Source organism: Mycteria americana, chromosome 12 (genome assembly GCF_035582795.1).
Source record: "Mycteria americana isolate JAX WOST 10 ecotype Jacksonville Zoo and Gardens chromosome 12, USCA_MyAme_1.0, whole genome shotgun sequence".
NCBI lineage: Eukaryota > Metazoa > Chordata > Aves > Ciconiiformes > Ciconiidae > Mycteria > Mycteria americana.
Genome location: NC_134376.1, coordinates 11110237 through 11135609, shown reverse-complemented (window position 1 = coordinate 11135609; position 25373 = coordinate 11110237). Strand labels below are relative to the sequence as shown.

Here is a 25373-nt window from a genome sequence, read left to right as displayed (position 1 = left end):
TCAGTTAATGATCCGTTCAGTGTACCTTCATTCCTTGGGTTATAAAAGCAAAACAAGCAAGACTTAATGGCTCTTGTTTTGAAATGCTAGTGAAATTCATAGTGATCGTAACGGTAGCAACAGTTGCCAAGAAAATTCTGCTAGCTGTTCCAGAAAGGGGATGTGTCTGCTTGGGTACAATAAAAGTGTATAATATTTGATATGAAACTGTTCTGGGAGTTTACGTCCTCTTCCTGTTGATTGTACAGTGGATTTCCTGAAACACTTGGTTTGGCGGTAATGTGGTCTCATCTGTTGAGACAAAATGAAAGTGTACAAGTGAAATATTTTTATGTCAGTCTGCTTTATAGTAAGGCCACCTCAAATATCAGATTAATTGTGGTGCTGCCTGAAAATGGCATATCACTTTTATTTCTTGAAACATTTAAGCCATATTTTGAATTTTGAGAACTTTCAGCCAACTTTTGTCTTTAGCTGTTGGGAGTGGGACTTTACTGGCGGATGTGTGGGGGTGTGTGTCCATCTGTCCCTGTGCTTTGATTTCTGTGGATTATGCTTTATGTATGAGTCCCAGTCAAAAAACGGAAGAACCTCTGGTATTTGAGCACAACACAACAAACTGTAATCTAAATTCTGCTCCTCTAATTCTTATTTTCTGTGTGCATACTAATTAACAAATTTGCTTTGAAAACTCCTTACTACCCAGTGCATAAATGCCTTGCTCCTGTAAAGAATACCTTGACTCAAATTGGGGCATGCTGTGTTGGTACAAACCGTGCTTGTGTGTTTATGGCAGTGATTGTTAAAAAATAAATGGTATCTTTAATCTCCTCCCCCCTCTCTTTACCTTCCGTTTACCAAAATACACATTGACTTTAATTTGCATGGGGGTGGGTAGTGTAACATTTATGTAGTTTGCAGAATTTACAGTAAAGAGCTATTTTATGTTTAATAGTACCATGTTGTTTTAAAGACATTCCTCAAGCCTTCTAATTGGAATATTACCTTCCTTTGTAGGGTGCTGAAGTGGATGCATTTCGTTATGTCACCTTCTGCATCTACTTCATCCTGTTACTTGTACAGCTCATCCTGTGCTGTTTTCCAGAACGACCACCTTTGTTTTCTGAAACAGTAAATGATCTTGTAAGTGTTCAGTCTATCTGAGTGCTGAGTATCATATGTGCAATATTCTGGACAATGAGTTATAAGGCCATAGTCTCCCAGATGCCAAATAATTCAGACCTTGTTGACTTGTTTGCAATAGTGTTCTTTCTGCTCTTTAGTTGGTGATGCAGATGATGAAGCCCATAACATGCAAAATAGGGTGGGCTGTATTTAAGAGAAAGCAAAAATACTGTTTCAGTCATTCCTGAATAGCATTCCTGAAGGTTAAGTCATATGTATTTATATTCTGTAGTGCTTCTGGCAATCCGTGGGAAATACTCATTTGAAATGCTGTCCTCCTGGTCATCTGATACCATTCAGTAGGCAGTAACTGATAAGGATGTGTATTCCCTTCCTATTGAAGGTGGGGAAGAATCTACACCTGGAAAACTTGTGAATCTGAATAGATGCATTTGATTTCCATGTTTACATCTCTTGTGTCAAGCAAAAATTTAACCAACTCAATTGCAAGAGCAGTTAATGTTAGAGGGTGGTCTGGATGTAGAAATTTAATTTTATCTAGATGTGATCTTTGTTGCATGTGTTGTTAATTATATGTGCTAGCTATATGGTACGGATCTAAAGTGACCCAAGGAATGCTGGATCATTATACTGCTTGCTTGGCCCTAGACTAGACCACCTGAGTCACAGACTAGACCACCTGTCACTGCCTGGAGTTTGGATGTGCCAAGTTTTGAAACCTCAGTTCTGTATTTTTTTTTGTAAGGCATAATTCTGGTTTGATGGGTGCTAGGTGGCACTGACTGACGAAGAAAGGTGTGAAATGTGTGAGGGGGGAAATAAATGTTGCCTTTGTAACTGTAGAAAAGGTGTGTAACCAGTTGCACTTACTGAATTCCAGTTACCTTCTGCGTCGGTATCCAGTGTGCCAGTGGTGCTCTGCATTACCGCTGGCAGACAGTCTGTGTGTATATGCTTGGAGGGAAGAGTATACTGCTGAGTCTTTGGATCCTCTTCATCTTTGGGTTCTTTTCATCTCATTCAGGGATGAAATGTATTTGACAGGATACCGTGGATTTATGGAAACTCTTTTCTGCTTTGATCATGGTTACAATAATTACAAGGTGCTTTGAGACCACAGTGGTTTGGTTTTGTGTTCTGAGTATTTCTAGGAGTGTCTCTAGGAAATAGGGCAGACTTCGAATTTTAACCTTCTTTTTTCATGAGTGGTGTGCTTGTTGAATGTTATGATGGGGAAAAGAACAAAGCAAGTCATGTTAGTCAGCCTTAAGTTCTGCTTTATTCCCTTCTGCCAAGCATTTCCACACCAGAAATGTTTGTAAGCCTTGAGTAAAATCTTATTATATGTTACTTAAGCCAAAAAAACTAGACTGAAATTTCTAAGATGTAGATGCTGATGTATATAGAAGTCAAACAATGTGTTTTGTCTCTTGTTTTCCCTTTGTTTACATTACATAAGTTTGAACTTGTCTTCATTCTATCTGGCATGAATGTTGGTAGGATTAATAGTTCTTTGTGTGGTAACGATTTAATTTTATCAGTATTTTATCATTATTTTAACAGTAATGTAATATGTCCTAATGTTTTAAACTTTTGCTTTATGCAAATGAAGTCCAGTTTTTGGTAGTACAAGATCTAGTCGACTCTTGAATTTAGAGTTTCCACCTTCAAGTAGATTAAAAAAAAGTATAAAGGTAAAAAGTAATACAGCATTTTATGTAAAGTTCAGAATATTTTGAAATTTTGTTGAAGTTGAAAGTATTCCCTGTATTTGCTGAAGTAGAAATCTGTCTGTCAGGAGTGTTGGTGTGGCTGAAGGCTGAGAGTACTGCCCCCCACCCACCTGCCTTTTTTTTTTTTTTTTTAAAAACTGAGTTTAAAAAATTTTATTTATTCATTAGGTGATGGTGTTGGATTTGCTTGCAACCCTTTTGCTGCAAGTGTTTAAATACTTTGGAAATGTGGAACTCTTACTCCCTTTCAAAAAAAGCATCTGTCTCATTCATACTCTTATTGTTCCCTACAAAGTTGCAAAAAAAGTTGTCACGTGAAGAGGAAGTGCAGGAGTCTGTTTCGTGTAGCTTGATTACACCACACTTCAGTATAGCTTAGTGGAGACACCAGGTTACACAAACATGAGTTGAAAAATGCAAATCTTGGAAACACTTGGCTCTGGCTGTTTTAATTGCAGTACTCTAATGATGTTTGGTGACTTTTGTAGATGGAAATACCTGAGTTGCTGCAATTACAGTTGATGATAAAAACCTAGTGGTTTGTGTGCCAGAGGAGTGGCTGGTTTTAGCATTCTTTAGGTGCTGTTCAGAGCAGTGAAAGAGGGAAGAGAGAAATCCGCACTGGAATTCTGCAAGTAATTCACCTTTAGTGCCTTTGTAATTCTTCCAACCTTCCTTTCTGCTGTTTTAATCCAACCAGATTAGGAGAGGATGTTAACCTGAAGAGTAGTTAAAACAGACAGCCATTGTGTTGGGTGTAGAACACGAGCTAGCAGCGTACCTTTATGGATACTTAGTTTCCCATGCTTATTCATAAATGAGATGCAGGGGTTTTAGGGGCTGTTTTGGGATGCTTTTATGGAGTTCACAAATTTTTTTTTCATCTGTGCATCTGTTTTGATGGAGTCACAGCACTTAAATGCTAGAACAGTAGAACTGAATTCTTCATTTATGACTACCTCTACCTAATTAACATATTTATGCTCTCATACCTTGCAATGATATAGGTGGGCAGTGATCATGACATCTTGAGAGACTGTGTGGCCTCCACTGTCTTATAAAATTCCCTCAACTATTTGTTGCGTTGTTGATACGGAGGACTGCTATTCCTGTGTCCCAGTGGTCTAGTCTGCTGACAGCCCTGAAGCTGTGCTTGTGTTTTCTGAACAGCATAAATGACAAGTTTAGTAATGTGAAAAAAATACTATAAACAAAAGGAATTTCAAAAGCATCTTTTCTGCTTGGTTTGTTTCTTTTGGCCCTGTATCAGTCACTTTGTATGTGGATTGATTTCTTTCTCTCTCCTTTAGAATCCATGTCCAGAGTTCAGTGCTTCTTTCCTCTCCAGGATCACATTCTGGTGGATCACTGGGTAAGATCAAGATGATGCATAAAGCACCAGTTAAAGTTAGATGGCATTTTAGGATCCTTCTTTTCAGAGTTAAGTTAGCAATAATCATGCCATAATAATTTTGATTGTTTTGGTTGGTTGTTTTGTAGCTAGACTAAATTTTTTTTTTTTCAAATTTGATTAATCTTTTTTTCATATTTTACTTACCTTAGGGTCTTTGTAATTTTAAATTTTGCCAGTATATATTTAGTATGTTTGTTGAAAGAATATAATAAAAAAATTTATTTGGGAAATATAAGAAGGTAGAAATTATCTGCTGTATTTAGAAACAAAGGCGTTCAAAACTGTTAGCTCTTTTTGTCCAATAAGAGGTGGTTTTTTTTTATCGACTTAGCTTTAGCTATGCTGTATGATTTGATCACAACACATGTTCTTGTCAGTTAAAACACAGAAACATGTAAATTAATATTGGTGTATAGTTGTGGTTGGTACTTGGCCAGAGTTCCAACAGAAACCTAGATGAAAGGAATTGCTTTGTAAAATTAAAGGCTAATAAAGATTTTGAAACTTGGTAGGCATGGGAATATTAATTGCCTGGCTGATTTTCAAATGAGATCACTTCATCCTTTCTTTTATTTTCCCTGAAATGTGAATTCGGTGGCATATCCTGGATCCTTAGATGTTTTGGTGTCTAATTCTCACAGTAAAGACAGGAGGGATGTATGTTTTAGCATCTGGACCTGTGTTGCTCCAGGTACTAACTCTTGCATGCATTTTTGTGAAGAGCTGGCTCTGTTTTGGGACTGGATATAAGGACCAATGTCTTATGGCATATATATATACACACACATATCTCTAGTGTTCTTAAATATATAGTGCTGATTCTTTCTAATACAGGTTGATGGTTCAGGGTTATCGGAGACCTTTGGAAGCCAAGGATTTGTGGTCATTAAATAAAGAGGACAAATCGGAGCAGATAGTGCCAAGTCTGGCTAGAAACTGGGCAAAAGAGTGGGCAAAGACCAAGAGGTAAGTTCAGTTATCCTGGCTGGCAGTTCTTCCAAGATGTGGATGTTCAAAAGCTCAAGTTACTCAGCCTCTACTTAGAGGTGTTTGTCATCTGTTATCAAGCCTGCTTTTGGAAGGCCCAAGTGGCAGCTCTGTATTTGTCCTTAACTGCATACAGAACAGGAACCAAGTAGGGTGTTGTGGGTCGTCTTTATGAAGAGCTGCATCAAGTTTCCCTTAGTCTTTCATGATCCAAAGCTGATTCTTGTTACTTTTGATGGGTGGTTTTTCCCTGAGGAGGGAATGTTTTCACACAGTCAAACTTCAGTCATGTAATTTAGGAGCTTGGGCTCCCTCTATAGTTAGTGAAGCCTCTGGAGGGCAGTTCAGGGTGTAAAAAGTGAGAAGCTTATTTCTTTCGTTTGACTATATAGGGAGTCTGGGCATCTAAGCCAGATGACTAAAATTAGAAAGACTGCATGCCGGCAGTTTCCATCCTACTTTCATCATCCTTTACTGCAGCAAATAGAAGTACCTTTTCATTGAAGGAAAATTGCTTGCTTGTTTACACAGTGTATTTTTACATACAGCTTGTCCTCAGACGTTCGGAAGTATGTAGTTTGGCTGAAGCCAGATGTATGAAATGAATGTGTTCAGTCCATTGGGGATGACTTGGCATAAATCTGACTGCAGTCTTTTAACTCCAGTGGTACAGTGAGGCCTTGATTTTGATGAAAGTTCAGCATACTGGGTTCTAGAATAATAATGTCCTTTGCTCATTAAGTTTAACACAGGTTATGGCCCTATTCCTCATTACCCAGGGCATAGCTATAGGAGAGATTCAACAGGAATCTTACCCATCCCTACAAAGAAGACTATTTTTGAATGGCCAGTTCATTTAGCTATGGCTGTATGATTAAAAAGATGTTTGATTGACAGTAAAACCCAATTAAACTATTATGAAGGGCAGTAAACAGCTCATAAACATCTCATTTGCATACTGTGCATTTTTCCAGTTCGCTTTATGCTTGAATAAAGCCTCCATTATATACCTACTCTTATTTCAGGCAACCATTAAACATGTTATACTTGCCCAAAAAGCAGCAAAAATCAAGCGACTCAAATGGTGATGTGACAGAAGAGGCTGAAGCTTTGATTATAAAACCATCTCAGAAGAGCTCTGAAGCATCTTTATTCAAGGTGTTATATAAAACCTTTGGACCATATTTTCTCATGAGCTTCCTGTTTAAAGCTGCACATGATCTCTTGATGTTTGCAGGCCCAGAAATTCTGAAGTAAGACCTATGTACTTTATTATTGTATTAAAAGTATGTGGACAGAATTTAAAACACATTGGTATTTCACTCACCAAGCTGCTTTGCCTTCAGATGGTTCAATGGGGAAGGGTTGTCATGCCAGTTATAGAACCATGTACACAGATTATTTTGGTCCATTAGTTTTCAAATTATAACATCATGCATTAAATGTTTGACTTTTTATGTTCCTTTCCAACAGTAGGAAGGCCAGGCAGGAACATAATCAACAGTAGCAGGAGAGTTTATTTAATTCTAACCTGTAATGATTGTGGGACTACAAGTCACAGTATGTGAAGCAACAGAGAGCTAAGGGGGTAGGAGGGTTTTATTGCTTTAAGGTGAGAAGAAGTAAAACAACTGTAAGCGGTTGTATTTTAGCTGGAGGGAATATGAGACTTTTAGTGTTAGCTCCAAGAGAATGCTGTATATGTAAGGTATGTGATACTTCATGTTTTACAGTAGTACATTGTTAGGAGGAGGGAGTGATGTGTGCTAGTATAAAATGATCTCCAGTTTCTAAGAAGTCTGCTTAAGTGTTTTATCTCGGTTTGGTACTTTGAGTGCTTGCGTGACCCATATAATGTTTGGAATAATCTAAGGTTGTAACCCTGACATTTCATTTTGATTTGCATATATCAAGAGAACTAATTCCTCTCCCCACAGATTGCTAATCAACTTTGTAAATAACAAAGCTGCCCCAAACTGGCAAGGCTACTTTTATACAGGGCTGCTGTTTGTTTGTGCCTGTCTTCAGACACTGATTCTTCACCAGTATTTTCATATTTGCTTTGTAACTGGAATGAGGCTCAAAACAGCTATTGTTGGTGTAATTTATCGAAAGGTAGGTGTTTCTTTAAATATACGATAATACCTCTTGGTGACTGTGCAAATGCATCGCTTAAGTCTGAATAATTAAAGTAGTTAGGAGATTCTGGTAGGCTGATTCCTAACTCTTAATAGAAATAAGAGAGTATCTAATTTATAAATAAAAGCCTTTAAGAGCAATTTTCTAATTTACTAGTTAAAGTTCAGGCACCTTCTTCTTTCCACTGCCAAACTAGAAACCTTGTCTCATTTAGACTAGGGGGGTGAAACTGCTTCAGTTTGTGCAGAAATGAAGATGCATCTATATTTACAGCTTCGCTTGGGACTTAGCAGCAGTGCCACCTCATCTTGGAATAAGCTGGAACGTTTTAGAAAGCTGTGGATTGATTGCTCTTTGTGAGAAAAATGTGTGACAAGAAGGGAAGGTTCTGCTTCTTACACTAAAAACCAAAACAAGCAAACAGTACCACACCCCCCCCCCCCCCCAAGCAATAAAACTACCAACCAACCCTAACCCCAAAGAGTGCTTGTTGTCTTTAATTCTCTATTAGTTTAAACCCAGCTGCTTGCTTCAGACTATACAACTTGCATTTTGTAATGTGCAGGGTAAACAGAATATGAAGCAGGAAAAGGATTGCCTGTAAATTTAAAGATGGAGCTCTGTAAAGCAATTGAATTCTGTGGAGAAAATGCAAATAAGTAAGTCTTCTTTCATGTTGCTTTAATTATTTTTTTATTTTTAATCTGCACCTAGGCACTTGTTATCACAAATTCTGCTAGAAAGACTTCTACTGTGGGTGAGATTGTGAATCTAATGTCTGTGGATGCTCAGAGATTCATGGACTTGGCTACCTATATAAACATGATTTGGTCTGCACCTTTCCAGGTGATATTAGCACTGTACTTACTGTGGCAGGTGAGTATTGTGTGTTGTTTCCTGTTTTGACATTGGCAGTGTGCTGCTTCCTATGGTCATGACTACAGACAGCTGGTGTTCAGACCACTGGAGGGTTGACAGCAGTGTGGAGAAAATGCTGTTTGTTTAGAAGCTATTCAGAGCTGCTTTTGTCACTGCTGTCAAGAAGGAAGGCAGGAGGTTCTTAATTTGCACATCTGAGTGCATGTGGGATGCAAATGGGAGCTACTATTTTTTTGGGGAGTGCAGCACCTATAGTACCTCACTTGTCACTTAATTTAAAAAGTGGTCTTGGTTCTGCATTCTGAGAGTCACCGTATGAGACGTTTGCTGTTGCTAGTCCAGACAGTCACCACGCTGACTCTTCCTGATTCTCACTGTCAATCAGAAAGGTAATGAAATTCCCCAAGAAGTCAGTCACTCCCTCCATGGGTCTCTACTTCGGAAGAACAGACAAACCAGCAAAAACTGGAAAACTTTAAAAGATCTCTGTATGTGTGGAGAGAGAGAGAGAGAGATTGATCTATATATACCTCTCTATATGGGGGCTATATATGTATGTTTGTTTCAAAAATCAAAGCACACAAACATCAACCCAAGCCCCTACTTGATCCTCTTCTTCTTCCCCCAAGCTGCTCTTGAAAAGGGAAGAAGAGGTTGAAAAGCTATTTCAGAATGCTTTTCTGTAGCATATGCAGTGGTTTGACCCAAGATTTTAAAAATGAGTTTGAATAAATGTTTACCATTAAGTGCTTTTCAGAATTTAGGTCCTTCAGTGCTGGCAGGTGTGGCTGTCATGATCCTTCTGGTTCCGATAAATGCTGTGATGGCAATGAAGACAAAAACTTACCAGGTTAGAATAATTATATATGCGACAGTGCTTTTAAGAAACATGTTCTGTTCTTTGACTTGTTCCTGAGGTTTGTCCTTTTAAGGTTTTTTTCCCTCCATTTATCCCTTAAAAAAAGGGAAGGCAAAGAAAAGTCAGAGGTGTTGTGTATGCAGAATAAACAAACTCACATATATTTCGGCCTTACAGCGCATCTGTACATAATGGTCTAAAAATTTTGCAGTAGTTAAGACCAAGGTAGCAGATTAGCCAGCTTCATGAAATGCCCGATGATTGGATTGGAATTAGTTTTTAACTTGCTGCCTAAGAACTAAAGTGATAACGTAAACTACTGTCTGCCTAATGAACCTTAATGAGTGAAATAGTCACATTTCCAGGATGGTGATTGCAGTGTTGGGGGTGGTGGTTTGTTCTTGGTTGGTTTTGTTTGTTTGTTTGGTTTTGTGTGTGGTGTCCCGTTGTCGCCCCCCCCCCCCCCCTTGGAGGGATGAGGAGGGAGAAGTCTTAGTTGTTCGCTGTTCTTGATCCCTAGTCGATTTTATTTAGAGGGGATCCATTTGTTACAGAGAGTGCACATAAGTAAATGTAGACTCAAACTCTCATGTTTTCTATTGCAAAAACTACTTCCAACAGCCTCACCACATGCTTTCTGGTACAGACTTCACTGCTAACTGAATTTACCAAATGTCAGAGGAGATTGATTTATTTAAATGAAACCTTTTAGCTCTAGATGTTCATCAAAATATACCACAGCATTTGGTTCCTACATGGGAGAAGTAGGGGATATCTAGCTTGTCACAGCCACACTGCCATTGGTAACAGCTGTCTGGGATAGCTGTACCGGTGCAGTCTACTGACCCTGCCTAGTGCCGAGTCAGAACATCGTTTCACCTTTGCACTGCCCTCATTAAAGTATTTCATGAAGATGGAAACTTGTGAAGAATGGACTTTCTTCATATGGGTGAATGGAAAGCTTTTTGCCTTAGTGCACCATCAGAAAGCCATTGATAGTGCTGAAAATGAAGCAAAACCAAGTTTGGTCTAAGGTTAGATGCAAACTGCACATCACTGAAGCTTGATTATAGTGGCTTATTTTTTAATTGCATATTGTACCTAGGAGGAACCTGAGTCCCACAGCTCCCTGATACAGGGTTAATCCCACTTAAACTAGTGCCACAATTGTTTTGATCTTGGTTTGGATTTTTAGTTGCATGAAGCATTCTTTTGATTGGTTTAAAACATCTTGTTAATTCTGCATATTTGTTTGTTCAGAGAGCATCTCAGTTTTCCTGCTTGGGAAGCTAGTAAGCTTTTGATGATAATGAGGTGAATTTTGCCATTGCAAAATACAAAGCTCAGACCTTTGTGGCTCTGCCAAGTATTGTGCTCTGCTAATTATTTTTTGCAATGTTGTTTTTAGGTGGCTCAAATGAAGAGCAAAGACAACAGAATTAAGCTGATGAATGAAATTCTCAATGGGATTAAAGTTCTGAAACTTTATGCTTGGGAATTAGCCTTCAGAGAGAAGGTATTAGAGATCAGACAGAAAGAACTCAAAGTCCTAAAAAAATCTGCTTACCTTGCTGCAATGGCAACCTTCACTTGGGTTTGTGCTCCTTTTTTGGTAAGTGAAACAAATCTAGAAGTCTGCTCTCCTTTTTGGGATCATGTTTTCCAAGGCAACGCTTGAGAACTTGTTTTGGTTTTGTTTTTTAATGAGTGGAAGAGTCAGAATGCCCTCTGCAGCAGTGGGAAATTGAACACCTAGATCTCCACTTCGCTATGAAAAGGCACTACTGTTTTCTTTGAAACTTAGTAACATCCAGGTTGGATGTATCCTAGAAGTTAATGGCTGAAGTATTTAAAAATAAAAACCTCCTCTGCATCCCCCTCTATTTTTGGTGGTGTACTTCAGGACCCTAAGAGTAAATATAACCTCTTCTACCTCTGATGGTACTAATGCGCACAGTACCCTCCAGGTGGTAGCTGTGGCTGACAGAGTAAAACTTCCCTTATTTCAGCATCTTTCTGAGAGCAGCAGGTCCTTAGATAAGAGTCCTTGATCAAATGGGACATTGTGCACCAGGTGTATCTCGGGCCTGGGTTCTCCCAGCATCTGTTTAAGAACAATGTGGAGAGGGGAAGCCATTGCGTACCCTGGGATTGCTTCAAATTCTTATTTAAAAAAAAAAAAAATTCTTGAAATGTGAAACATCCCCACTGTGTTTGTGATTAGCTTACATTTAAACTAATACAGGGGAGAGAAGGGTGAGATCACATCAAAATTGCTTCAGACCCTAGAGGGGCCATTGCCCTTGTCTGCAGAAGCAAATAAAAGCCATGACTACATTAGGATAAAATATGTGCTGTTCCAGTTGAAGGTGTTTGAGTGTACTTTCCAGTCTCAGATTCCTTCCTGGTAAACATTTTTAGTGTTTACATTATGTTTTGGGCATGATGAAAGGCAGAAGAAGCAGTGCCCTGGGTAGGAAACATCAGCTGCATTCTTAAGTGAATGCTTTTCTAAAAGAAGTCTGAGATGGTTTTAATATAAATATATTATTAAATGAAGTTTCTAAATAAAACTCTGCAGGTGGACTCCTTAATGCTGTTCTGTGGGGTCTGAGAAGACAAATTCACTTAATGAGTAGCTCTGTTTCAGCGCACGTTGTAAATGTGTGGCAATGGTCCTACACCTTAGGGCTTTACCACTGGGGCAGAATCGGTACAGCCCGAAGTGCAAGGCTGCTGTTCAACATCCTGTTTCTTGGATTTTTGTTCTTTCATGTATGTTCTGAACTTCTGATTGAAGAATTATTGCAAGTGCCTACTTGAAAGCACTTTTGACATGCAAACCCCTTTATTTCCTCTACTCCTTCTCCTGTTTCCATGGCCAGGGCTCTTTAAAACGTTGTTCAATAATGGTGTCAGGAAACTATTCGTTTTGCAGTACCTCCCCTACTGCTATGTGTGCTGATAAGGGTGTATTTCAGAGTAATTGCTGATAACACAAGAGTGCAGACATGCTGCTTGTGAGGTTATTCGTTGGACCCTGTCTTGTTTTTGATCTCTGTGGGAGGGCTTTCTCCCTGGGATATGGCTGTCCAAACTAAGGATTGTACAAACAAGCTACTGTACCAGGCACAGCTGAGTCAGCCGCTGTATGAAAACAATACATGTCTCCACAGCAGTCAGATTTTTAACAAATACTAATGTCTTCAATGGATGCTGTGCTTAGATGAGACTGTTCCTTAGGCATTTGAGGTAATTGTTTCAAGTCTTGTGGGAGGGGGAATGCCAAACATTAGCCTACCTTGATTTCTTGTTTTAAGTGGCAGTCTGTGGGAAAGAGTTGCTGCATCTTGTGATATACTGAGGTATGAGTGTTGTTACCATAGAAGAAAACACTGTGAAGGGAATAGATCTGAAAGTGAAACATTTGGTTTTACTTAGTTTCTTTAATTTTACTATAATTTAATCAACACATTTTAAAAAAAAGTAAATAAGTATATGGATTTTAAAAATTATTTTTATACCTTATGACTGATGATAATGGTTCAATGTAATTTTCTTGTTTAGCATGGATCTTAGACAGTTCACAACAGAAAAGCTTAGGTACTATAAGGCTTCATCTTTATAATGCAGTAACATTTCAAGTTTCTTGGAAAACAAATCTGTCCATGATAAAGTGGGCTGTACTTGGAAATCTAGGGTTGTGGTGGTCTCTACAAAATATAAAATGGGTTAGCGTTGGGGTGTTTCTAACTTTTCGTATATATGTTACTGATCCAGTGTCTGGTACCATGGGGAGTGCCTTAAAACTGAAAGAGAGCAGCAAGAAATAATGGTGATCATTCCTCTCCTTCCCTTCTCCTGCAGTGTGACCACAAATAGCATAGGACATTTGTGTTTTCACCCTTGCTATGTGAATAAAGTGAGCACTTGACACCTTCCGAAGAGGAGCCATTAACTTCTTTTTACAACAATAGATTTAAATCAAATGTTTGTTTTGCAAAAAGTATTATCAGGAGCAAGGAAGTTACCAGAACATTACTCTCTCTTTGATTTGTAGACCTCTGATTCCAGTTGTCAGACTGTGTGACTCCTGAGCTAGTGGCTTTAAAAAAAGCTACCCTAACTGTAACTGTTACCTTTTGTTTCAGGTTGCCTTGTCCACTTTTGCTGTGTATACCATAGACAAGAACAACATCTTGGATGCTCAGAAGGCATTTGTTTCCCTAGCATTATTCAACATCCTCAGGTTTCCATTGAACATGCTTCCTATGGTTATCAGCAGCATAGTAGAAGTAAGACTTCAGTCATTAACAGATGTTTCTGTGCAGAAGTAGCCACTGGGTGGAAAGATTACATTCCTGTAATGTCCACTGGTGAAATTCAGCCCCCTCAGAAAGGGAGCTTTGCATTTCCTGTGTGTTAAGTGCTGTGCGAGCAAAATTATCAATCCCAGTTATGGTGGATGGGTGTTCTTGAAATCAACCATATTTCTTGTGGTTTGGGAAGTGCGACTTTGACTATCCAAGAAACTATGCAATGGATTTAAGGAGGGATTAGGAGTGCATAATAATGCTGTAATGTATATGTGGTGCAAAACAACAAGCTCTTAAATATGAGCAGAGTATAAGATAGCTTTGCATCCCTTTCCCATGCAGGCCAGTGTCTCCTTGAAGCGCCTTAGGGTGTTCCTGTCTCACGAAGAGTTAGATCCAGACAGCATAATCAGGGGTCCCATCACAGAAGGTGAGTTTCTTTTCCTGTTGAAAATCAGCGTGTGCAGGTTTTGGGTGGCTTCGCAGTGTTTCTTTTGCTTTCTGTAACAAACTTACTGCATTTTGGTGGATTTCACTGATAAATTTTAGCCAGAAAGCAGAGAAGGGAGTTTGTACAATGAAAATTATATGAAGTTTCTACCACCTTCTCAGGTAATTTCTTTCCTCTCCCCAGCTCCTGTGTCCAAACTACAGAATGGTGGCATCCAGACACAGATGGTCACTTTAAAAATTACTTGTTAGACTGTTTTAAGTGTAGCCATTTGAAATTTCTAGGCAGTTAACAATGATAATTAATGCTGTGTCAAAACCCAGCATTTTGGAGAAGAACAATCATGTAACACTTCAGCACCCTTGAAGGAGAAAGGATAAGTCCCAGTTCTGGCAAATGCCTCTACTTTCTATTTTGTGCAAAAAGCGTTACTCCCGGTGTTACTCTCACTATATGTAGTGTTGCTGGTCCGGTCACATAGAGCCGTTTAGGAGATAGATAAGTATGAAGGCAGATTTACTGAAAAACGAATGCCCTTTTTCTGGCAAAACAAAACTTGACTTTAACTATGTCAGTCATTTCTAAATGATTTTTCTTACTTCCTTTTTACAAAGCTAGTGAAATCCCCATCACTCCCTCGCATGCAGTTAGCTGAGCTCTATCATTTTAGTCATTTGGCTTTCTGGTAAGCAGTCATCTGCTATGCTTTTTTCTACACCCCCCCCTCTTCCTTTTGGGAATATCTCTTCCCCTTTCTCAGCTGATAACCATGAATACATTGCTCACCAATCTTTAGTGTGGGGTTTTGGGGGTTTTTTTTTGTCCATAATGGGTTGCACTTGCATACTAATGTAAATATTTACCTAAACTAACTATTTATTGCATACTTGGTTGAATTAGGAGTGGTATATTTTGAGTTGTCACAAAAATCTACAGATGCCAGTACCATGCAACATTTCATGGAACAGCATTTTTGGTCAAAGTTATTTTATTTGGTAGTTTGATTTATTTTGCCCTATCGTTTTTGTAGTAACTTGGCTTGACACATGAAATTGGCAGTTTAGCTGATGCTTCCACTGAAGCACAAGTCAGATTGACGCTGCTAGTTTCCTGACCTGACTTTGCAGTGCTGCAGTAGAGTTGCTGGATAAAGGAGGATGCAGCTGAGTAAGTCAGGATCTTTGTATAGTTGACATTCATGTACCACCTGGTTACTGAGTAAGTGTAACCTCAGAGCCTCTGCTGTCTTGATAAATTTAGTAAAAGGAGAACACAAGCTTTTGGTAAGCAGTGGGTTGTTGTTCTGCTGGGAAAATAGCTTTATACCTCTGCCTATGTGAGCTTAGATTGACTTCTGTGGCATGATCCAGAGCATACAATTTAGCTGCTTCCATTGGCACAGTTATAAATATGAATTTTCTATTTGTCAGCTGAAGGAAGCATTGTTGTAAAGAATGCAACGTTTAGCTGGTCCAAAAATGATCCTCCTTCACTGAACAGGTAAGAATTTAGTACCCTTCGTTGCACTCCATAATCTTGCTGTATCATAAATGATCTGTATTTGGATTATAAAATCCATATGCAGAAGAGTTTGTTGCCTTAAAGGAACAGGAGAACAAATAACATTTGTTCTATATATTTTTTTTTTTTTAAACCAGGGGCTTCATGAATTAGAGGAATTTAACAAAGTATGTTGTATGTATGGAGGGCATAAAGGGGAGTAGCAAGAGGTATAATGGAAGGAGAGAAAACCTCAGAGATTTCAAGCTCTTGTTATGTGCTGCAGATGGGATGAGCTCCATCTAGAGGATGCAGCCAGATTAGCCCCTCGTAATTATCCCTCGTCCCTCACGTTTGTACTATGTCCTCAGAATCTTCCTTTTAAAATCTTATTCTCGCTGAACTGTAGCCATCCTTGATTCCCGTGCTGGAGAAAACCGGTGAAGAACCTTGCACATGGTATGACTAACAAAGTAACTGGGGTGATGCAGCTACAAGCCGTTTCTTCCCTGTGCCCTGTCCCCTTCCTTAATTTTGGCAGCTCTTCCTTGGGCCTTAAATTGCATATTATTTGGGACAAGGATGCTGTTTGGGAAGCATCCATTGATGTTTACATTTGTATTCACAGAACATTTGAGAGAAATTTTGGACAGGTTGTGTCACAGTGCTTTTTTTTTTTTTTTTTTTTCCTTTTGACTAATCACGTATTAAGATGCTATGTCCTAAGTATAAGAAGAGCTGGGTGCTTTCTGAATGAAAGGATTGCTTTTTCAAACAGTTAAAGTTTCTGTGCTGTGTCAGCATTTGCAGTGGGTGTTCACATGGCATCTGGCTTTATATGGGCTGTTCAATAGACTGTTTAACTACTGGGATGTGCCAGCAAGGCTGAATTATGTGCACTTTATTTCAGCATTAATTTCACTGTTCCTGAAGGCTCCTTGGTAGCTGTTGTTGGTCAAGTTGGCTGTGGAAAGTCTTCGTTGCTGTCTGCATTACTGGGGGAGATGGACAAAAAGGAAGGCTACGTGGTTGTCAAGGTGTGATGTGTCTGAAGAATTTTTCAGCTATTTGTGGGTATTTCCAGAGCGATTCTAGATTTCTAAGTGGTGTGAAGAGGGGAAGAGACAGCCTTTCAAATGAATGCATTTTTTTAGCCTGATTTCCTGGCAAGCCATGTATATGCCTTAGCCTGCGCTCTGTCTAATAGCCTGTTAAGCCTTGGCCCAACAACTGCTAAATCTGTTGGTTTCAGATTTAGCCAAATAGACAGAATGACGGAGATCTCAAAGATAAGTAGCCAGGTATGAGGTGGGGAGACCCTATTATACATACTCCAGCTTGAGGAAGAGCAGTATTGCTCTTAGACATCAGAGAATTACAGGGAGAGAGGGCACACTCAGATACCCAAACATGGGAAAAGCTGCGGTTGTAGTTTGTACTTTCTTAGACATCAGAGTTGCGCAGAGCAAGCAGAGGAAAAATGACCTGGAAATAAGTAAGTAAATAAGTAAAAAGTCCTTGTTTTGGATTTTGTTGCTGCTGTAATGTATGGAAAGAGAATTATTTTAAGAGCAAAACAAATAAGTTGCATTTAAAAGAATGTGCATTTGGTCACTTCTGAAATTGTCCTGGAAAAATAAAGTAGGTGAGATCTGAATCACCGATTATTTGCGCAGAAAGAGAAGGCAGAACTAATCTTCAAAGCAAAATACTTTGCAGTAGCTCAATCTCTTCCTTTGAAGTGACTTTTATATAAAAACTACTTCCCCTACTTTCTGCAGAAGTCTCTTGGCAGGGATACATCTGTGAAACACTTGCATTCCAGATTAAATTGTTTTATGCAGAATATAATTTATAACTATAGGAAAGAACTAATGACTTTTGACATTCAGTAATTGTGCAAACATATTCTCTAAACAAATGTTTCATTGAAGTTTACGTTAGAGAATCATATTTTGTTTGAAGTCCTTTATTTTCCACCAACACACTTTGTTACATTCACTTGTAGAGAGGATTATAAAAATAACATTTTGGAGGAGGCGGTAGCCCAAGAAGTACTTTGTGCAGTTTTGAAATGACCGCAGGCAATTTGTGAGGTGATTAGCACTGCCTGCCTCACAAAGCCCTGCTGTGCTTTGACTTTGTGTGCAGATTTTTAGTCTAAAGTACTGAATAAGGAACTTTATTTTTCTTGCAGGGCTCAGTAGCCTACGTTCCTCAGCAAGCCTGGGTCCAAAATGCAACTCTGGAAGATAACATTATCTTTGGAAGGGAGATGAATGAGAGCCGGTACAACTGTGTGATTGAGGCTTGTGCACTGCTGCCTGATTTAGAGATTCTTCCTATGGGAGACAAAACAGAAATAGGAGAAAAGGTATTTACATACTACCATAACAGTGCTATTGCTTGTAGTTAAGGCCATATGACTTCTATTCTACTTTAGTTTAAAGTTGTATTGAATTTAAAGCATTGAGAGTAGAAATCCTCTAGAATAAGAGGCAAATTTGAACAGCATGTTTTCCTTGTCTTTAAGCCTCAAAGGGGAGGAAACCTGTCCTCAATTACAGATGCAAAAGCATCTTCCAATGACAGTTTTTAATCGGCTCTAAATTGCCATGGTCACAGAGCAGAAAAATGTACGGAAACAGGAACAGAAGAATTTTCTGAACATTTCAGTTTCATTTAAAACAAGCAAACAATCCCCCCCACCCCCAAAAACAACCAGCGCCCCAGAAGTGGCACTTGGTTGCAAGAGTATGTGTGGTGTGGGATTTAGAAACTTGCACAGATGTTGTAGTGCTTTGCTATGGGAGCAGGACCAGGTGTCCCCCAACCACCTGACCAGCAGGGCATGTGTACGTACCCTGCTTGGCATTCTGCTAAGCTGATGTTCTCCAGAAGACAGGGATATGTAGGGATATGTGGTTTGCCTGCTCACTAGTTGTAGGTGGGGTATAGGTGCCCCCTGACAGCCTCGGATTCAGTAAAGGGTGCAGCTTTTATTTTCCTTATTGGTTAGCAGGCCACCCAAATTGTAGAGTGCGAACAGAGTTTGTTTATTAAATCAGAGGCAGCACTGCAGAAATACAGCCGAGAAGAAAAGTAGCCTCTGAATGTACGGAGTTAGGTAGGCCAGTCTGGGTTAATTGCTTTACAAGAGTAGCAAACAATTTTTTTTTTTGACTTGCCCCTCACTGATAGTGAGAACTTAATGGACGTGCTTCCTTCCAAGAGGATTTTGACTGTGATTGCTTATGCTATTGCAGTAGCGAAATTATTCGTGATGGAGATCTGTTTCATAAAATGTTGAAATTTCTCTAATTTGCATAAACCACCTATGACTTGTCTTTCACAAACTGTAGCAAGACATCTCTTTTCAGCTGTAAATAAAGGATCATATTTTCTTGTTTCCCCAGGGTGTGAATTTGTCTGGAGGACAGAAACAGCGAGTCAGTCTTGCTCGGGCGGTTTACTGTAATGCAGATGTCTATTTATTTGATGATCCATTATCAGCTGTTGATGCTCACGTTGGGAAACATATTTTTGAAAAAGTTATTGGACCAAAAGGAATCCTGAAAAATAAAGTATGTCATAATGAGATACTAGTCTCTAGAGAATGATTTGTTTTTCTTTGCTGAGTTCAAACAATTCCAAGGTTGTCAAGTTGCATGTTCAGACTTTTGTTTCAAACATCTGAAAAATGAAAGGATCCTTCTGAGATTTTTAGAGGACTGTTATAAAACAGTGAGTTTTTATAATGAAATGTAATCTGGTTTCTGTAATTCAAAATTCTTTGATGCAAAAATCAAGATAAGGACAGTATTTTTTCTTAAAAATGCTCCATGCCTGTCCATAATTACTGTGTTATACACAGAATTCAAGGAGCAAGAGCAGTAGTTCAACTGTATTGTATTTACTAATTTGAGATGTTGAGATGTTACAAAAACTTTTTCCTTTGCTATTTAGACACGGGTTTTGGTAACTCACGCAATCAACTATCTGCCTCAAATGGATACAATTCTGGTAATGACTGATGGAGAAATCTCTGAGATGGGCTCCTACCAGGAGCTGCTGAAGCAAGATGGGGCTTTTGCTGAGTTTCTTCGTACATATGCTAATGCTGAACAAAGCATGGAGAACAGTGGTAAGCTTACAAATAAATTCTCTTGGGATAAGCTGATGTGTGGCATGTTAAGGGAATCATGTTAAAGGAAAAATATTAGTAGTGGAAAGAAAGTTAAAATAAATTATTATTTCTTGTGATACACATAGAGGTGCTTCTTTCTTGAGGACATTGAAGGTTGTGAGATTAAACACACATTCTTTCTTAAAATTTAGGAAAATGGGGAGCAGACCTGTAGTAAAATTCCTCTCACTTAAAGCAAAATTCAGATGGTTGTGAGATCAAGGCCAGCTGGCATTTATACGCCCTTCCTGTGCTTATTAGGATGTTGTCTTTATGCAGATAATTCCTTTGGGGATGGGAAGGAGGAAGAAGCAGCTCATTTTAATAGCTGACATCCCTGACTCCTGCTTCTGCTTTACAAAACAGCTGTAAAGCTGCATTGATACAGGAATTGGGGTTGTTCAGCCTGGAGAAAAGGAGGCTGAGGGGAGACCTTATTGCTCTCTACAACTGCCTGAAAGGAGGTTGTAGCCAGGTGGGGGTTGGTCTCTTCTCCCAGGTAACAAGCCATAGGACAAGAGGAAATGGCCTCAAGTTGCGCCAGGGGAGGTTTAGACTGGATATTAGGGAATTTTACTTCACTGAAAGGGTTGTCAAGCATTGGAAGAGGCTGCCCAGGGAAGTGGTTGAGTCCCCATCCCTGGAGGTGTTTAAAAGACGTTTGGATGAGGTGCTTAGAGACACGGTGTAGTGGTGGTCTTGGTAGTGTTAGGTTTACGGTTGGACTCGATGATCTTAAAGGTCTTTTCCAACCTAAACAATTCTGTGATTCTGTGAATATGCTTTAGATTTTTTTTTTTTTACCTTTAGATGGTTGCAGTATTGGATTTTAATAAGGGAACTTAATCTCTTGCCTCTAGCCTGTTTTCTTCAGTGGCTTGCCTGTGGGGATTTCCTGATGCTCCTCCACATGGTCATGTCAAAGTATGAGGGGTGCTTGCACTGTGCTGACTGGGGTTAAATTTTTTGGCATGTGCTTGAGGCCTGTTTGGTAGCGAATGCCTGCTGCTGAGTGCTGCAGAGCAGGCTCTCCAGAACAAGGAAGGGATTGAGCCCACTTTTCCCTTCATCTTCCATTTGGAAAACCCTTGGTTCCCACCCATTCCCTAGAGGGAAACCAGAGGCATTTTTTAGTCTACTCCTCACTTGCCTGTCACAGGCAAAACAGAAACGGTGCCACATTTAGGTGCACTGATGAAGCTGTAAAGCGTTAAAGAGGTGTTGAATGGCTGCCTTTGGCAAGGGGCTGCTCCTGATGTTCATCCAGAAGTTCCTTGTGTGAGGTCTGTGATGGTCTGCCTTATTCTCTGAAGCTGCCCTCCACTATCCAGGCTGGCAACACAGACTGCCCTTGGAGGCTGTTGAATGAGCAGAGTCTGTTTCCTGGATGTGCAAGGTAGCATCTTCTCCTGGCTCTGTGTCACGCATCCAGCTATCCCTGATGGGGAATTGGATTTGGGGGTGATGTGTTGAGCTGAGGCTAAAGGTCAGGATGCCCTGCTGTAGGCTAGCTCTCTTCTTGGAAAAGACTCTTGAATGCGTCTCAATTGTCACTCTGCAGACTGGGACACTGGTTTGGGTGGACACTGTCTGTAAACAGCGAGTGCTGTATGGGTGGGGTCTCACACTGTGAAAAGCACTGCAGGAAGAGATGTTATGGAAGCAGAATCCAGCTAACTTCTGTGTATTTTTCTGTCGGTGCTCCTATAGCTGCTTTGAGCACAGTCAGACTTGTTGCAGTCTCTAGAGTATGAGACTTCCAGAGACAAATTAGCTGTGTCTGTGCTTCCCTAGGAAGTTAACAAGTTGACTTGTACAAAGATTTGACTCCTTTAATAGCCTTGTTCTTTTAGCCTTTGTCTCCTCCCCTTTCCAAGTGCATAGTAGGTTTTGAAGTCCTTCGCTTTAAACGAAGTTACTTTACTTTTCCATTTAAATACTGAATCTTCTTTTGGAAGGTGAGCCAGTGTCTTATCTTTTGCCATGCTTCTCTGCAGTTTTCTAATAAAAGGTAATTTTAACCTCAGTATGACCCTGGTGATTCAGAGAGGATTGCTACATCACAGTGTTGGCCTATTTGCAGCAAATTTGTTTCTTGGTTTTGGTCGAGTGATCTTCTGTCAATGGTAAAAAGTGAAAAATAGGGGCATTATTTGTCTGGTTCACAGGGATAATATTAATATTTATCAGATGTGTAAAAGATGACTAAATATTATTAAAAATCACAGATTCTTGGATAAACACAGGGTAATCTGTGATGGGAGTCAGCCTGAGCTAGCTGGAGGGGATCTGCACACCCACTTTAAAAGGGAGGCTCCCTTATGTCTGAAGCTACATCGTGGCAGCCTGGAAACACTTAAGCTGGAGCAAAATAGAAAACTGTGGATTGGTGCTTTCTGACTGGAATACATCCTGCTTCTGCAAGGGTGGGAAGGCCTTTCCTCCTGCCCAGCCTCTGAGGTTTGGCTGTGAGTCTGCTCCCCATTGCCTCCCAGCCCTTCTCTCCTGTTGGAATTCCTGACGGTTACCTGCTGTCTGTGTGCTGTACTGCTGCCTTTCCCATCCTCAGCTTCACGGTGTTTCTTCTGTGTGTGGGGAAAACTCCCCACTCCAGAAAGCTCCCCCCGCATGAGTCTTCAGGATGGCTCAGGAGGGAGGTGTGAGCTCCCCCTTCTCCAGCATCCTGCTTGATGCAGAAGGCAGCGACAAGGGTGGCAGCCGTAGCTGCTCAGCCAGGGGGAGCGCAATGTGCAGCGCTGCTGCTTTCAGCTGTGGATACATGAAATGGATGCCTTACTGTGTCTACAGTGTGTAATCTTCTCCAAAGTAACTGGAACTACATGTAAAATTAACCTACTGGGTTGCATAAAAAGCATCCAAATTCTTCTTGCTTTTAGCAGTTGCTCCATTCTCTGGCATTCAGTGTGGCTGATTTGCTGATGCCAGTACTGCTCCTGCCTGTGCAGTTTGGTCTGGAGTCACAGACGTGCCCTTGACTCCTGTGAGTGCGTTTCTGTTTTGGTGTCCAGCCTCCCCCCTCCAGACTTGTAGCTGTTGCTGCAATACCTCTTGCTGTACAGATAGCAAATAGTTACTTTAAGATTACCTTTCTCATGACTCTTTTCCCTTGTCTCCCATACAGACTAATGCAGCAGATGTTAGTTTTTGTTTTGATGTGTGTGGTGGTTGGGGTTTTGCTGTTTTTTCCCCATAGCTTCAGCATAAACTTTGGTTTGTCCTTGAAAAGCCTGGAGCTATTTTTAGTGTTTGTGAGGAGTAAAAGTGGCTCCACAGAAGTGCAACTGCACCATAAGGTTGGAATATTTTTTTACTGTCTGGTTCATCTTTGGTCTTGACTGCAATGCCTGAAAGATAGGGATGTACGGAACAATTAGTAATTCTAAATCTGGTTTACATTGTGTGGGATGTGCTTCAGATAGCTGTCTCCCCAGCATTTGGCTCTGTGACTTTGCAGTCAAATAAAAAGCTGAAAGACCTTTCAATGGCTACTCAGCTCTTTTTTTTTTTTTTTTTTTTTTTTTTTTAATGAAAATTGTCAGCACAACAGGTTATTCAGTTTTGTTTTGGAGGGGAAGGGGGGTAAAAGTACTCTGAGAACTGCTAAGGGTCTGGACTGTAGCATTTAGTTCAATTTGCGTATCTCAAAGGGAAGCTTCTTGATCTGTCACTTGTAGCTATTCAATTTGAAAGTCTTAGAGTTTTTCTTAAGTTTTGTGGACTTACTTCCCCAAATTTCAGCTGTTGTCCTGCATGAAGTAGAAATTTGCTTTCTGGAAAAGATAGTATGGTAAAGGAGTAAGATTCGTAGGGCCTTGTTGGCCTCTGTATAAATTGCTTCCCAATTGCAGCAGCAAGAAAAAAAAAAAGAGATTTATTAAAGTGCTGAATTTGAAAGGAAGATAGCTTCCTTGCTGAATTGCTTTGTATTTTACACTAGGTAGTAGTGTGTATTTCATAATAAAAATTAATTCTGCATTATGGGCTGGGGTTTCATATCTGCAAGGAAAAGCATTGTACCTTCACGATCAACATTGTCTCCCAGTAAAGCCCAGCACACCTGTATTTTGTGGCTGTGTTTCTTTCTAACAGCATGAGGCTGAGTTAAGCTTAATAGCGGTGTTCGGAAGTTAAGCTAGCTGGTATGATGCCTGTAGGGATGGTTGGGTGCTTCTCTCTTTTCTGACTCCTTGGAAGGAGTTAAATATTGAGATGTTGGCTGTTTTCCAGATGTCATTGTGGAGTCTGGACCCGAGTAGTAATTCAGGAAACCCCTGTCTGTGTCAGGAAATAATCTGACTTTCTCCTAAGTTCATTTTAGTTATCTTCTAGCAAAATTAAACTCTTTCCTTTCTCTCTCCTGAAGTAAAAGCTATTTGCAGCCTCTGCCCCAAATGGCAGAAGCAAATATTGATTCAAGATGAGTGCTGTTAGGGTATCCAGATGCTTTGGAAGCCTGTGAAGTATCTCACTGTTTCTTACTGATCTGTCCACGCAGGATGATGACCGGGGAATACAGAGTAGATGGGACTAAGTAAACCTGTGCTGCTGTTGTGGTTTAGCCCTAGTCGGCAATTCAGTACCGCACAGCCGCTTGCTCACCCTCCCCACCGCTGGTGGGATGGGGGAGAGAATCGGAAGAGCAAAAGTAAGAAAACTCGTGGGTTGAGATAAGAACAGTTTAATAATTGGAACAAAAAAAAAATTGTAATGAGAAGGAAAACAACAAGGGAGTGAGAGAGGAACAAAAACCCAGGGGAAAAAAAACAGTGATACAACAGCTTACCACCCGCCGACCAACACCCAGCCTGTCCCCGAGCAGCGATCGCTGCCCCCAGCCAACTCCCCCAGTTTCTATACTGAGCATGAGGCCATACAGTATGGAATAGCCCTTTGGGCAGTTGGGGTCAGCTGTCCTGGCTGTGCCCCCTCCCAGCTTCTTGTGCGCCTGGCAGAGCAGGGGAAGCTGAAAAGTCCTTGACCAGTGTAAACACCGCTTAGCAACAACCAAAACATCAGCATGTTATCACTATTATTCTCATACTAAAATCCAAAACACAGCACTATAGCAGCTACTAGGGAGAAAATTAACTCTTATCCCAGCCAAAATCCGGACAGCTGCCACAGCTCTCCTTCTCTCATTGCAGTTGCATGAGTAAAGCAAGGCAGAGTAGCAGAGCTCTGGGAGGAGAGATGTAGCCATGTGGACAAAACTTGCCACTCTGAAAACATGATGCGTTGCATCTTCAATGTTAAGGTCAGGGAGTCTCTTAAGGTTCTTGAATGAAGTCTTTTCCCCACCAACGGGGAAAATGCATATGGTAGTTCCCTGTACATAGTGAGGTTTTTCTGTTGTTGCCAATATGAGGCCACTTTAGGAGTAACTTCTTTGATTCTCTCTTCATTAGTGCGTATCTTGAAAGAAAGGAATTTTCTTAATCTGTCACTGGTAGCCATCTGATTTGGATTTTTTTCTTTTTCCTCAAGGTTGTCTTTTTTGACTGTGTATGAGGCTTGAGATTTAAAAGAGGTTCGTTTCAGCAAATTCGATCCTGCCCTGGGCATTTACGGTTTTGCAGTTTAGGTTGTGCTACTTGAATGCATTTGTTTTTGTAAAGATTGAAAATGGTTGAGTGTGCTCTGGAAAAAGTTAATTATATATACTTTTAGACTCAGGTCCTTCGTTAGAAGGAACGATTCAACCTCTGGAAACAGGTAACTGCTTTTTTGCCATGTGGCTTTATA

General features: G+C 40.1%; 1 protein-coding gene across 2 annotated transcripts in view; it reads left to right on the top strand.

Moving 5' to 3' along the window:
• LOC142415975 (multidrug resistance-associated protein 1) overlaps positions 1-25373 on the top strand; it is a 58359-nt gene that overhangs the window by 17693 nt on the left and 15293 nt on the right. For both annotated transcript variants that reach the window (XM_075514971.1, XM_075514969.1), the window contains exons 5-19: positions 1018-1143; positions 4190-4251; positions 5128-5259; positions 6306-6533; positions 7218-7395; positions 8134-8295; positions 9056-9148; positions 10566-10769; positions 13309-13452; positions 13816-13903; positions 15355-15424; positions 16335-16461; positions 17622-17798; positions 18841-19008; positions 19391-19568. In XM_075514971.1, the coding sequence (XP_075371086.1) occupies positions 1018-1143; positions 4190-4251; positions 5128-5259; positions 6306-6533; positions 7218-7395; positions 8134-8295; positions 9056-9148; positions 10566-10769; positions 13309-13452; positions 13816-13903; positions 15355-15424; positions 16335-16461; positions 17622-17798; positions 18841-19008; positions 19391-19568 (2137 nt within the window). The remainder of the gene's footprint in view (positions 1-1017; positions 1144-4189; positions 4252-5127; positions 5260-6305; positions 6534-7217; positions 7396-8133; positions 8296-9055; positions 9149-10565; positions 10770-13308; positions 13453-13815; positions 13904-15354; positions 15425-16334; positions 16462-17621; positions 17799-18840; positions 19009-19390; positions 19569-25373) is intronic.